This window comes from Dendrobates tinctorius, unplaced genomic scaffold (assembly GCF_039654945.1).
Source record: "Dendrobates tinctorius isolate UK_male_01 unplaced genomic scaffold, ASM3965494v1 ptg000020l, whole genome shotgun sequence".
NCBI classification, from domain to species: Eukaryota; Metazoa; Chordata; class Amphibia; order Anura; family Dendrobatidae; genus Dendrobates; species Dendrobates tinctorius.
In genome coordinates, this window is record NW_027361688.1 from 37,868,718 (window position 1) to 37,884,201 (window position 15,484).

General features: G+C 46.1%; 1 protein-coding gene across 3 annotated transcripts in view; it reads left to right on the forward strand.

The window, feature by feature from the left end:
- The window catches only part of RNF130 (ring finger protein 130), a 270,925-nt gene that overhangs the window by 73,008 nt on the left and 182,433 nt on the right, over positions 1-15,484 (forward strand). For all 3 annotated transcript variants that reach the window (XM_073568006.1, XM_073568008.1, XM_073568007.1), the window contains exon 2: positions 113-307. In XM_073568006.1, coding sequence (XP_073424107.1) covers positions 113-307 — 195 coding nt within the window. The remainder of the gene's footprint in view (positions 1-112; positions 308-15,484) is intronic.

Sequence of the window (15,484 nt, forward strand, 5' to 3'; positions counted from 1 at the left end):
GTGAAATGTGATTCAGTATAGCCCACATAGATGGATAGATACTATGGAGGCGGACAGAGTAAAATGTTTCTCACAATTTTTGATTTTTATTATATTCCTTTTTTTTTGGCAGCCCCAGACAGACAAGGTTGCGACTCGCACATACGTTTCCCCGTGCCTCCGAACACCAAGCACTGGATTGCACTTCTGCAGCGCGGAAACTGCACGTTCAAAGAGAAAATCCTTCGAGCCACGTCCCATAATGCCACCGCCGTGGTCATCTATAACAACAACTCAAATGAGGATACCGTGACCATGACGCATCCAGGTAATGGAGTTCAGCACCATAAGTAATGATATTAATGGAGAAGAGATTCACATTGTGCTCACGTGTGAATTCTAGATTGGGAGTTTGAGGGTTAATCATTGTCATGTAGTGTGGCCTGTAGTATAGCAGTATTATCTATGGTACATGCTCCGTAGGACCAGCTTTAGTACAAATCTGTCTTATGTAGTAAATGTAACATAAACGCCATGTAACGCTGTATTGTACCGTTGTAAATAATATACCAGTTTAAAGCCCATTTATTATGTTGAATATACTCCATATAAAACCGCAAAAGAGCTCACGTAGTGGCCATATCGGCCATAACCATATAGCTGGGATGCCCGGAGAAAATTGCTGGTCTTTGAGGGACCTGATGGAGTCAAACGCTCGTGACTTATGAAGACGTGCCCTCCTTTTCATGGATCTGGAGAGAGTGCTAGGCAACTCTGTTCTCCACGCCAGATATCTTACTCCAGTCAGGGACTGGAGTTATATTTCTGCCGTAGGGAACGTCATAGCTCGTCATGAATTAGACAAGCTGTAGTGTCACTCCCCTGTTCTGTCCAGTGGAGCCGGGAGTAATTTTGTGTGAAAACCCCCAAAAAGTTACCAAAATTTCAAAGCTTGTACGTTCCATTTTGGGTGTAAAGGCGTTGATTATTTGGGGCCATAGTCTGCCACCAGTGTGTGACTCATTCTGCCCCGTGGTTCAGGCGGCATGCATTAGATGACAGGTTACCTTTAAAATAAGAAATCCCCGGCTTTGTGTTAGACAGTGGCGCTATAGGATTGGGGTGGGTAAGGCTGCATCCATCACTGCCTCGTGTGCTTCCTTATTGAAAATATTGGCTGCAAGACAACAATTCCAGAGGTCTGTAATTGCTGCCGAGAGAGTGTCATATTTGCAAATGTGTATTGATATTCTCCTACGATTTCCCATCTTATCCGTATCTACTTCATCATCTCTGGCAATCTTAACTGCATTCACTCAGAAGCAGAGCGGTACTATCTTATCTGGAAAAGGTTAGCTAAACGCTGAAGTAGGATTTATCCTGGTAGACACTAATGCAGCCATTAAGGCGGACCTGTCACCCGAATATGCTGCCGCATGGAAGGTCAGCAAGTACGTGCATGTATCGGTCAAAACGCCACATTTTCAGCTATTGTCCGTCTCTAACCTTCTTAAATCCAGCTAATTTATTAATAATATTTTATTATATTATTATTTATTTTTATGGACAAAATTGTTGGCAGTGGCACCCTTCTGGTAAAGTAAAAAAAAAAAAACTCAGGAGGTTGGCAGCGGCAGAAGTGGGGTGATGCTGCAGGCACCATCCTCTCACAAGGGTCGCTGATTCAGTAGATTGGCATCAACAGAAGTGGGGTGATGCTGCGGGCCCGTCCTCTCACAGGGGTCGCTGATTCAGTAGGTTGGCAGCGGCAGGAGTGGGGAGATGCTGCGGGCCCCGTCCTCTCACAAGGGTCGCTGATTCAGGAGGTTGGCAGCGGCAGGAGTGGGGCGATGCTGCCGGCCCGTCCTCTCACAGGGGTCGCTGATTCAGTAGGTTGGCAGCGGCAGGAGTGGGGCGATGCTGCAGGCCCGTCCTCTCACAAGGGTCTCTGATTCAGGAGGTTGGCAGCGGCAGGAGTGGGGCGATGCTGCGGGCCCCGTACTCTCACAAGGGTCGCTGATTCAGAAGTTGGCAGCAGCGGGAGTGGGACGATGCTTAGGGCACCGTCCTCTCACAAGGGTCGCTGATTCAGTAGATTGGCATCGACAGAAGTGGGGTGATGCGGGCACCGTCCTCTCACAAGGGTCACTGATTCAGTAGGTTGGCAGCGGCAGGAGTGTGGCGATGCTGCAGGCCCGTCCTCTCACAAGGGTCACTGATTCAGGAGGTTGGCAGCGGCAGGAGTGGGGCGATGCTGCGGGCCACGTCCTCTCACAAGGGTCGCTGATTCAGAAGTTGGCAGCGGCAGGGGTGGGACGATGCTGCGGGCCCTGTACTCTCACAAGGGTCGCTGATTCAGTAGGTTGGCAGCGGCAGGAGTGGGACAATGCTGCAGGACCGTCCTCACAAGGGTCACTGATTCAGGAGGTTGGCAGCGGCAGGAGTGGGACGATGCTGCGGGCCCCGTACTCACAAGGGTCGCTGATTCAGAAGTTGGCAGCGGCAGGGGTGGGACGATGCTGCGGGCCCCGTACTCTCACAAGGGTCGCTGACTCAGAAGTTGGCAGCGGCAGGGGTGGGACGATGCTGCGGGCCCCGTACTCTCACAAGGGTTGCTGATTCAGTAGGTTGGCATCGACAGAAGTGTGGCGATGCTGCCGGCCCCATCCTCTCACAAGGGTCACTGATTCAGGAGGTTGGCAGCGGCAGGAGTGGGACGATGCTGCGGGCCCCGTACTCTCACTATGTTTGTGTTGGCAACATGATAAGTATTCAATTTTCTATTTATGGCATATGTAGAATCTCTATGTAACCATAGTAGTTATTGATAATATGGTATTTTTGATTCAAGGTCATGATTGTCATTACAATTGATTTGATAGACCCTAGGTTATGGTAACTAGCAGATACCTGGCATTATGCTGAATGGTTGGCCTTGGGACCCATAGTATTTAACTATTTATCAAAATGACCCATTGTCTTTGTTTTGTTATCAGTGTCTGGTTGTTCAGACTTTTTAATTGTTTTTAAACAAAGTGTCTGTTTGTTGTGTCCATTAATAAAATTGATACTTTTTGATTATCATATCCTTGTGGTGGTGATCCCTATTTGTGTGCATATACTTTTTTTCTTTATGTGTTTTCATGTCAATCCATTTATATGCACTAGGTGATCCCACCTAAATTGACATTGTGGATGGTGCCCGTTTATTCTATATCTTGCCATACTCTCACAAGGGTCGCTGATTCAGAAGTTGGCAGCGGCAGGGGTGGGACGATGCTGCGGGACCGTACTCTCACAAGGGTCGCTGATTCAGTAGGTTGGCATCGACAGAAGTGAGGTGATGCTGCCGGCCCCATCCTCTCACAAGGGTCACTGATTCAGGAGGTTGGCAGCGGCAGGAGTGGGACGATGCTGCAGGACCGTCCTCTCACAAGGGTCACTGATTCAGGAGGTTGGCAGCGGCAGGGGTGGGACGATGCTGCAGGACCGTCCTCACACAAGGGTCACTGATTCAGGAGGTTGGCAGCGGCAGGCGTGGGACGATGCTGCGGGCCCTGTACTCTCACAAGGGTCGCTGATTCAGTAGGTTGGCAGCGGCAGGAGTGGGGCGATGCTGCGGGCCACATCCTCTCACAAGGGGGGTTTGGACGTATGCCTCGATGGATCCACTGAGCGTGTAACTAAGCGCGGTGAAAGCGCCCTAATATATCCAGCAGCTTCTACAGACAAGTCTTCGGGGTATAGGTGAATGACTGAACTGAATTCCACCATCTGCGAATTATATCAAACCAGCCCTGATGTTCCTCTAGTCCCCAAGTAATGTCTGGTGTCCGGTTCCTCCAATTCTGCAACTACACCTATTAACCCCTTCTGCTGGGAGATTGCTATAGCACTCGAGTTAGGGGGTGACATTAGTTTTAGTTTTGGAATGTTCCGAACAGTTTGAGAATGATCACAGCAAGTCTAGAATGAGGACATTGTTTTAAAAGGTTGTTCCACAGCATGGGGAAAATATGATTGCTTGTTTATTGGGTAGTGGTAATTGACAGTAATGGTGGTGAGCTGCAATACCACACACAGCCTGCAGACAGGTGTGGCGCAGTATTTTGTTTTTTTATCAGTATAACTAAGCACTTTTTTTTCTAATCTTAGAGAATCTGTTTGAATGACTTGTTGCCATTTGCTTGACATAGTAGGGATATGTCTTCCATCAGTGGCAGTGTAGTCCTGTGTGCAGGTTTCCCATTCGCCGAATACTGTATGCCCTATTGTGGTGCCCGCACCAATTTCTGAAGCCCCTAACAATTGCATTAATAGACCTCAAGAAAAACTGAGTTTCGTTTTTTTTTTTCATTATTATTTTGTATATTTTTTTGTATTATTGTTTTTTTTATTAATATTTTGTATCATTTTTTGCATTCTTCTTTTTTTTATTATACCTCTCACCTCCAAATTTTTTACCTACATTTGCTGTTTGCACGAGTGCAGGCTATCTGTTTAATATCGGACTAATTCTCAGGACAGTTTTTGTTATTTTGTTTTGAGGTTTTTTTTTATCTATTTTTTTTATAGGAGCATTGTTGTAAGTAATTTTTTCCATATCTTGTTATTTTTTATACATTTCTGTGACAAAGGGGAATGAATGACCACGAGGTGTGGGGGGGGGGTAAAATCCGTCTCTGAAAATGTTTTCCGAACTTCAGCCCTGTTTTGCCGTCTTCCTCCCACTTTCTTCTAGGCATCTGCAGTGTAAAGTCAAGGTGTTCTTTTTTTAGTACTTGGATACATACGGAATGCTGCGGAAGTACTGGACCGCGTGACGGCATCATCATCAGCTGACAGCGAGTGTTCACATCACTGATTCTGAACTTTATAGAGAGTTTGGCACTTTTTTTTTGTTGTTTTTGTTCTTTTCTGACTTCCCCATATTCTAGGGCCAGAGAGGAAAGGAAGGAAGGTGCAGTGACGATACGTGAGCAGGCGGCATCGAGCCTTGTCGTTCTGCAAAGTCTTTACACTCTCCGTGCATGGATAGTCAAGATTTTACAGAACTTTTTTTGCGCACACTAAGACTTGCGCAAAATGGATGCAACAACACCCAGACCTGCTGTAGTATGTCTAAGCCGAACTTTACCGCATTCACAGCGGAACATTTCAGTTGCATGGAAAAATCCTAAGGCTGATTTTACACTTGCCGCTTTTTTTGCAGCCCGTTTTTGCGGGCCGTATCGCCACATTTTTTGTGGTCTCCCGCAATAACTGGGCCGCCAAAAAAAGTTTGCGGAGCGCCGTTTTTCATTTTTCCAATACTATGGAAAAATGGCCCGTACAGCACACGGCGCACTGTGGAATTTTTGCGGGCGATTTTGTGGCCCCATAGAAATCTATTGGGGCCGCAAAATCGGCCCGCAAGAACACGGTAAATGTAAAACCAGCCTTAGAACGCCGGGGCGAGCGATTGCGGACTGATCGGATTCTATACACCTGGAACTCTATAATCATTGACTTGTGATCTAGCACCTACTCCAGATCAGCGAACCTGACTACAGCACTGACAGGGAGGCGCGGGGACACGGCATCTGGGGTCTTTACTAACATGGCATCTGAGTGTTTGTTACCTCTCCCTCACTCGTTGCCTCGAATTTGACGGCCTTCCTTCCTTTGTTTTCTGTTCATCAGATTCTGAATGAAAGACAAGTGGGAAGACGAAAATAAAGGAAGGTGGCTGTCTTGGTTTACGGCTGCAAAAAAAAAAAAAAAGTACTTCAAGGCATGTGACATATGTCGTCTGGCTATGCTGACTATGACATGCGCACCGCAATAAAGAGGGCTCTTATGTGGTTGCAATGATTTCCCTGCCCGGAGAGCTGCCTTCATTATAGGGGTTCTTCCTAGGCGAACATTCCCCGTTAGGACCAGTCATACTCTTTAGATTGAGATTGTATGCCTAACATCGTCCACCCTAATCTTCCTGGTTCAGCCACTATGGCGCTAACCTGAGTTTATCAATCAGGGCTCTCTAAATGTTGAGGACCAATATAGCTAAACTGACTAGTAATACCCCCGATAAGATGATTCATATTGTAATATTCAGAAGAAACAACTGATCTGTTGATCCATTGTATATCTATAAATATTACTGATCTTCTCCATTATTCTTGCCGTGAGATATAGTGCCGATCTTTGGGATTTACATTGTGCCCGGCCCCCTCGGCATCGCTGCTGGCCGTTATTAGAGCGGATGGCGGCTCATGCTGTGTGTGCCGGCACTGGGTGACGTGAGGGGTCATGTCGCAGCCACCAGAAGACTTGGATTTTGTGGTGGCGTTGTCTACAAGGCTCCAGCTCACTGATCCGCAGCAAAGCGGAGAAAGCCATCGTGCTGTTCTCTACGTGTGGCTGCTCCTCATGTTATTTGCTTCATTGTCTTAACCCTTTAGAGAACAGGCCATTTTTCACTTTTTGGCCTACCTGCCTTTTAGCAGCCATCATTTTATATTTATTTTTTCACCGAGTGGATGGGATTTTTTTTTTTTAACATATTTTTTCCTTTGGAACTGATGCATCTATGGGAGCTCCAGTTTATAGGGGAAAACATCCCCCTGCTGTGTCACGTAACGTAGAACTAATGTACTGTATGTCTACTATGACCCAGCAGTCCTGCTATGTCGGCAGACACCCGACGATCACGTGATTGCTTGGTAATGCAGAAACACTAATGGCTGAGCACTATGTAGCTACAGAAATAGAAGACATAAGTGGTAATAAACCGCTTCTGTCTTCTCTTCAGGGTCTCCGGCTGTGTCTGGCAGCCAGAGACCTGACTTGCTTCTGATAGATAGCAGATCCTTTATCCCTGTGCCGTAAATTTACAATAGCGCAGGGTTAAAGCCCAGGATCAAGAGCCATACATTTACAGTGCTTGGTCATTATCAGGTTAAAGAAAAATGTATATATTCAGGGTCTGTTAATAGTTAGGTTGGAGGATCTGATTGGAGCATCAGCTACAAATTTTGTCTATGTTCTTTTTGTCAAAATGACGGACCCCACAACAGAACCGGACAGGCTCCACGTTGGCCTGCAACCGCACTCGGTATATGTGAACGTTGGACACCTAAATCCGCAATATCTGCTCTATGATATAACCCAGCGCTGTGTCCTGAATACAGATGTTCATTCGGTGTGATTTATGGGTTATCAACGAAAAATAACAACAAAAAAAAAAATTATGGCTGAATTGCAAGGTGAAAATTGGGGTGATTAATTTATGGGGGTAAAATATGGTGCCCAAAGGTGGGAATAGATATCAAGAATTGAATGGAGCTATGGGGCCATACTGAATCTTCACATGGCTCTGATTCCATACTCAAAATATTTTTGGATTTTATGTAAAAAAAAAAAAAAATGATGGCACGCTCATCAGGACGAACAATAGAGCGACGACGTGGAGCTGCAAGGACTCCACGCACCTGGCAATGTCATCCCCATTTTGTATAAGACATTGTTGGATCTTGGGGTCTGATGATTTTCCGTAATCTGAATATAACGATGACGCCAGATGAAAAGGGTCTGCTGTGTATGTCCAACCTTACATCTGCCTAGCACATGTTATAACACTGTTCTTCTGTTATCCCCCACGCATTACCTTATTTTAAGTAGAGAATATTCCACTGTCTGTTCAGCATCTTCTTAAATGTCTGAGAGTACTTACTCTAGATACTATACGTTCCATGATGTCTTCACCAGGCACCACATAAGGATTTGAGGCCCAGATCACAGTGATCAGAAACTAGTCGTATGCATTCTAATGTGGGCAACCAGAAAGGTAGAAAGTCCTTGAATGGAGGTCAAAGGCCCAGGAGAGGCTGCGGACTGTGACTGTGCAGCAGCATTCATGTCACATGAGTACGCAAATTACAACTCACTCCTCTATTGATCAGTACGAATTCTCGGACAGAGCAGACCACCCCAGTGGCGGACCTCAATTTATGTCAGACCGTGCGACAGCTCTGGGGCCTGCGAGTCAGGAAGACACTGTGCCAGCGCCGGCATTGCACTTTCATCCTGGATGCCAATACAGTTGAAAGCTGTGATGGAGCAGGGAGCCACCAGCTCCTTCCTTCATCATTTTCCCTCTGCTTCTGAGCAGGGACGTCACTACATTGCGCCGGCTGTGCAAAGCAGGACAGCACTTCACAAGACTTGCTACAGAGAGCGGAGCACCAGGGGAAAGAGGAGAGATGAGGGTTTTTTAATCAATGAGTACATTGTGGAGGTCATTACATTGCTTGGATGGCTGTTTAAGGGGGTGAATTATACTACACATAAAGGGCTATGTGAGGCCATTGTACAATTTGAAGTAGTATGCGGAGCAAATTATACCTTTAGGAGGGCTATGTGGGGCACGTTATACTGTATGGAAGGCTATGTGAGGGTCATTATATTATTTGGAGGGCTATATAGGGCTCAAATATAATAGCACAGTATGTAAATTCACCACGGAGTAGAACAGTAATAGCTATGAACCTAAAGGTGTATAGTGTTGTCTGTGAAGTTAAAATATACTTTTATTTTGCTTATGATAAAAACCATTTTAAAAAGTGCAGGACAGACAAACATGTCACACTAGGTCTCAGTGGCAGAAGGTCCTTGACAGATGTGACGCCTCCTCTGCATCGGGAGTCCGGTGAGGGGGGACAGCCACCGGTATGGGAGGATGCAGCATTGAAGGAACCACATCATAATTTGGGTGAGACTGTTCCAGTATACTTTACCTTTTATTTTACCGCACGTCTGCAAAGTGGCTCTGGGTGATCAACAAACTCCTGCGCCCTCCAGCTTGGCTGTGATTATATTGCGGGCTTGAATAAGTAAGGGCGACCTTCTGCCACTGGGACCTATTGTGACGTGGGTATACTCGCTGCATTGGAAAAGTAGTAGGATGTTTTCTGCATATAGAGTGTTCTGAAGGTCCCTAGGTGGCTGAAGCCCATACTGTCATCATTTTTCAGGCTACAGATTAAAACAACAGGTTACAAAGATAGAGATTTATCAATCTGTATTAATCGCAAAACTAATATGGCTGTTTATCTGCCGCCTCAGTGCAAAAGTATTCAATAGGTAAGAACTGACTCGTATGCCATTTTTTTCTATGCGGCAGTCAAGCTATGGGCCATTGGTGGTGGGCTAGTCCTATGGCTTAGAGTGATAGACAGATTACCCTACACTTGATTGGATTTATTTGGGTCTCACCATATCCTTGAAGTAGTTGCAGGTGGTATTAACTGCAAATGACAAACGTGAGCCCATTCTGATTTGGCCGCGAGCATCTTCCGCCAATCTTTGGAGTGACCGATTGGCAGGACCGACTACTTCATGCATGCAATTTTTGTTTATTTGTCCTGTACTTTGCCCTTATTAAAACATTTTTTTATCACAAGCAAAATAAGTTATATTTTAACTTCACAGACAGCACTATATACCTTTTAGGTTCACACTATTACTGTTATATGGGGCCCATTATACTGTATGGAGAGAAGTGGTGGCTGATATACTGTTTGGAGGGCTATGTGACAGGTCGTTGTACTGTTTGGAGGGCTATATGGTGGGCCATTATACTTTTGGTGGGCTATATGGGGGCAGTTATACTGTATGTGAGGAATTAAGCCGTGTGGAGGTTTACGTGGGGTCCATCATACTGCGTGGAGGCTGGCTTGGGGGCTGTTATACTGTCTGAAGGGCTGTGTCAGGGCCATTATAGTGTTTTGTGGGCTAGTGGGGGCCGTGTGGAGGGTTGTCGGGGTCACATTTGAGTCATCCTACTATGTTGGGGTCATCATACTGTGCGTGGGGAGGAATTCACTGTTGGGCTATCATACTTTTGTTAGCATCATACTTCTACGGGGGCAATGAAAGGGGTTTCAGTAAGAGGACGTATGGAGGAGATATTCTCTTTTTTTTTTATTTTTATATTTTGGGAGGATGGAGGGAGCGGGAGGTGGCAATTATATCTTCTGCTATGGGGTCCCATGATTTCTATCACGCCTCTGAAGTATCATTTGATGAATTTAGCACAACTTTATACTATCAAGTCTAAGAAATTGGCACTGGAGTGTTTGTTCACACATTTTTGGCACGTGGTGTTGTATTCTAAACCATGAACCCTTTTGAAGTAAGCCACAGCCTCTGAGCCAAGACATGCCCCTTTGTCATATAAGTTACAGAACGCATATTGAATATGGAATAAGTCAAGAAAGACAGGTTTTTGGTAACTTTAGCTTGCTTAATCTCCCAATTTTACCCATAAGGGACACAGTGGCACCAGACCTCATCATCTACATGTGAGCATTCACATGGGAATTACGGTTTTCACTATTTCCCTACTCCTTTATTCTTAGTTTTATTTTTTTATATTTGTACTTTAATTGCAAAAAAAGTAGCAGCCCGGAAACTCTGACCCTTCATTATCATTTGCCCACCAAGTCCAACTGCAGCTTTAAGAGGGAAAGCTCATGGAGAGAGGTTATAATAGCCATACATTATGTATAGGGGGCCGCAAGGGTCTTCCGTGGTAGCAGAAGAGCAAATGGCGTGATGGAAATCTCCTGGTGTCATCTGCTACATCTTTTAACTGTAGATGTTAAGCATCGCGGGCAAATTCCTACCGGGCTTCATCAGATCACAATTCTCTTGGCTTTTACTGTCATTTTCCTAGACGAAAACGCACTGCAATATACTGCCTGATTATATTTACAGACATGCTTTCTTTTATAACCTCATGCACAAGGTCATACGCACTAAGCATTGAAATGGCGGCTTGTGATAACTCCGGGCATAGGTGTAATATACAGAAATAGATGATGGGAGGCCTGACCGCTCCCCACACCCTGCGTCCTCATCGGGGCCGATATGATGGTAAATCTGGATTTAGAACCTTGCGGTTACTGTTGAGAATGTCACGGTATGTGGATGTTTTGCCATCTTTAATATGTATTTTGTTATAATATGATTGGGAATAGTATGGCTTCCTGCCAGCCCAACGAATTATCCCGTTCTCATTACCAATTCAGCTTTGATCTCAGTAGATGCAGAAGTCAATTTGATGAGGAGTATAAACTGTTCTGGAGATGGGGATAGTGTTCGTCTTGGGAAACAAAGTTTTTAGTGATTCCCTATGGCTAAGAGGAGGGATAACTTGCTAATCGGTGGAATCCCCAGAGAACAGAGGTTTGCAGAGCCCATCGGAGCGGAGGTTGAGCATGTGTACGTCTGCTCCATTTAGGACCCCTTCACAATCTGCATAATCTGGGGGGCTGCGCACATGTCCTTGCAACCCACACGTAGGCATGTCCGTTTTTTCATGGCAGCACGGATGACAATACGCACTGCACATGCGCACGCGGATGACAATACGCACTGCACATGCGCACGCGGATGACAATACACACTGCACATGCGCACGCGGATGACAATACGCACTGCACATGCACACGCAGATGACAATACGCACCGCACATGGATGACAATATGCACTGCACTCGTGCACACGGATGACAAAAGTGTGCCATCGGTGTGACACGTACCGAAATTGAATGCAGAGTAGAAATGACTGATTTTTATGTGTTATAGATGTGCAAAGATAGATAGATGTGGGATAAATAGGTGATGGATAAATAATATGTTAGATAATTAGTACCTTGCATGTATATCTTACTGTACATAGATTGAGCTTATAAATAAATGAAAAAAATGATGTGGTGTCCCCCTATTTTTGATAACCAGAAAAGGTAAAGCAGACAGCTCAGTGCTGATATCTGGCTGGGAAGAGCCATGGTTACAAGGTATTATCTCAGCGTGCTTGAGTGCTAACAGAGCGACTTCGGCGGGCTTGAATAATATGTTTGAGTCCCCATGGCTGCATGTCTCCCAGCTATTCGACAGCTGCAATACAAGCAGGGATTGTTTGTTAGTCTATCCCTACCTGTCGAACAGCCGCGAACCATATATCCACGGGGACTCAAACATATTATTCGAGTAAGCCAAAGACACTCGGTTAGCACCCGAGCATGCTCAGCTACCGCCTTATCCGAGCACATTCACTCATCACTAGTGGTCACACATGTCCACTACAGTTTTAACCCCTTCATGGCCCAGCCTATTTTGACCTTAATGACCAAGCCATTTTTTGCAATTCTGACCAGTGTCCCTTTATGAGGTAATAACTCTGGAACGCTTCAATGGATCCTAGCGATTCTGAGATTGTTTTTTTCGTGACATATTGGGATTCATGATAGTAGTAAATTTAGGTTGATAATTTTTGTGTTTATTTGTGAAAAAAATCAGAAATTTGGCGAAAAATTTGAAAATTTCGCAATTTTCAAATTTTAAATTTTTATTCTGTTAAACCAGAGAGTTATGTGACACAAAATAGTTACTAAATAACATTTCCCACATGTCTACTTTACATCAGCACAATTTTGGAAACTATTTTTTTTTGTTGGGAAGTTATAAGGGTTAAAAGTTGGCCAGTGATTTTTCACTTTTACAACAAAATCTACAAAACCATTTTTTTAGGGACCACCTCACATTTGAAGCCACTTTGAGGGGTCTATATGGCAGAAAATACCCAAAAGTGACACCATTCTAAAAACTGCAACCCTCAAGCTACTCAAAACTACATTCAAGAAGATTATTAACCCTTTAGGTGCTTCACAGTAACTAAAGCAACGTGGAAAGAAAAAATGGACATTTTAATTTTTCCAACAAAAATTTTCTTTTAGCATCAATGTTTTCATTTTCACATGGGCAACAGGATAAAATGGATCCTAAAATTTGTTGGGCAATTTCTCCTGAGTACACAGATACCTCATATGTGGTCATAAACCACTGTTTGGGTGCACGGCAGGGTCCGGAAGGGAAGGAGCGCTATTTGACTTTTTCAATGGAAAATTAGCGCCAATCGTTATCGGACACCATGTCGCGTTCGTTTGAAGAGCCCCTGTGTGCCTAAACAGTGAAACCCTCTACAAGTGACACCATTTTGGAAACTAGACCCCTTATGGAACTATCTGGATGTTGGTGAGCAGGTTGAACCCCCAAGTGCTTCACAAAAGTATATAGCGCAGAGCAGTGAAAATAAAAAATAATTTTTTTTTCCTCAAAAATGATTTTTTAGCACGCTATTTTTTATTTTCACATGGCTAACAGGAGAAATTGGACCACAAAAGTTGTTGTCCAGTTTGTCCTGAGTACGCTGGTACCCCATATGTGGGGGGGAACCACTGTTTGAGCGCACGGCAGGGCTCAGAAGGGAAGGAGCGCCATTTGACTTTTTGAAATGAAAATTAGCTCTAATCGTTAGCGAACACCATGTCGTGTTTGGAGAGCCTCTGTGTGCCTAAACTTTGGAGCTCCCCACAAATCATCCCATTTTGGAAACTAGACCCCCTAAGGAACTTATCTAGATGCATAGTGAGCAATTTGAACCCCCAGGTGCTTCACAGAGGTTTATAACGCAGAGCCGTGAAAATAAAAAATTTTTTTTCCTCAAAAAAATTATTTTTTAGTGCGCAATTTTTTATTTTCACAAGGGTAACAGGACAAACTGGACAACAACTTTTGGGGTCTAATTTCTCCTGAGTACGCTGGTACCCCATATGTGGGGGGGAACCACTGTTTGGGCACACGTCGGGGCTTGGAAGGGGAGTAGTGACATTTTGAAATGCTAACTTTGATGGAATGGTCTACGGGCGTCATCTAACATTTGCAGAGCCCCTGATGTACCTAAACTGTAGAAACCCCCCACAAGTGACCCCATTTTGTAAACTAGACCCCCCCCAAGGAACTTATCTAGATGTGTAGTGAGCACCTTGAACCCCCAAGTGCTTCACAGAAGTTTATAACGCAGGGCCGTGAAAATAAAAAATAATTTTTTATTCGGTCGTCCATGACAGCACCACCTGAGAGAGGGGATCCGCTCTCCAGGAACAGGAAATCCTACAGATATATAAGGGCGGCACCTCTCCCACGCATCAGTTGGTTTCCTGTTCCTGGAGGACAGGATCCCCTACAGATAATGCCATCATGGATGAAGGAATCCCCAGGCTGGCTGTCCGACTCAGGTAGCGGGGGGGGGGGGTCTCCTACCTCGGGCAGTGCGGAGTCCCCTGGAAGCGCCACGGTGGCCCGGGTAGGGTTCCACGTCAGTGTGCGGGGCAGGTGGGAGCGGGGTCCGGCGGATGCCTGTCTCCTGGGCCGGCGCTGGCGGGTAAGTATGGATCCTCCCCCCAGACCCCGGTCCTTGGTCCTGCTGGTGCAGTCTCCCTTCGTCCGGGTCGGGGGCGTGCGGCTGTGTCTCAGTGGTGTGCGGGGAGCGCTGTGCGGGGTCGGATGCCGGCCGGCTTTTTTTTCCCTGTGCGTCGCCGTGCGCAGCGGCGCGGATGTCGACAGAGCGGCGGGGCAGGGGGGTCGGCGCATGGGGGGAAGTACCCATGGACGTCAGAGGGAAAGGGGGGGACGAGAATCAGCCCCTGGCCATGACACCTGTGAACCCGGATTGCCGGGGGGAAGAAAAGGGCACAGAAGCACTGCAGAGCGGCTTTAGCTCAGGTGCAGGAATGGACGAGCCGGAGGCTCCCGTGGCCCAGCTGGACCGAGAGCAGGAACGTACCTCAGAGAGGTCCCAAACCAGCTCCCGTCAAAAGAAAAACCATCTGGACAATCCGGCCATAGAAGTTCCTCCAGGACGAAGGATCCAGCTCGCCCTCCCCGTGATCCGGTATCTACGCCTTCTGCTCAGGGTAAGAGATCTTCGTGAATGTGCCCTGATGCAGTGTTCCCCTTATGTTTTCCTCCTATAGGGGAAGAAATGCGCTGACAAGGCAAAAAAACAGGGAATGCACCCTTTGCAAATGCCCCTTGCCTGATGCCTACCCTAAAAGGCTGTGCCAGTCATGCATACGGTAAAAAAAAAAAAGGGGGGGGGGCGTAGTCCCAAAAAATTACCAGGCATACTTCCTTACTCAGTCCCCCCTCCTGTGGGTGGCGGAAGAAACCCCTGACTTCGCTACAAGTCTAAGGGAAATTATCAGGATGGAGGTTAAAGCCCTAAAATCCGTACCCCAGGGGGAGTCGTCTAGGAAGAGAAAGAGAGCAAGTTTCTTAGGGTCAGGCTCTTCAGCTGACCCTAGAGGAAATGAAGACTCCTCAGAGCCCTCCACCTCTGCGTCCTCTTCAGAGGAAGACGCCAGTCGTTTCTGCCTAGGTCTGGAACAAGTGGACAAACTAGTCAAGGCAGTCAGGGCTACCATGGGGGTAACGGACACAAAACCAGAACGGTCAGCGCAGGACCTAATGTTCGGGGGGGTTAGACCCCAGGAAACGTAAGTCGTTCCTGTTAAACGATAAGGTCAAAAATTTGATTAGTAGGGAATGGAGGAAACCAGAAAGGAAAGGCTCCCTATAACCAACTTTTAAACGGCGATATCCCTTTGAGGACCCATGG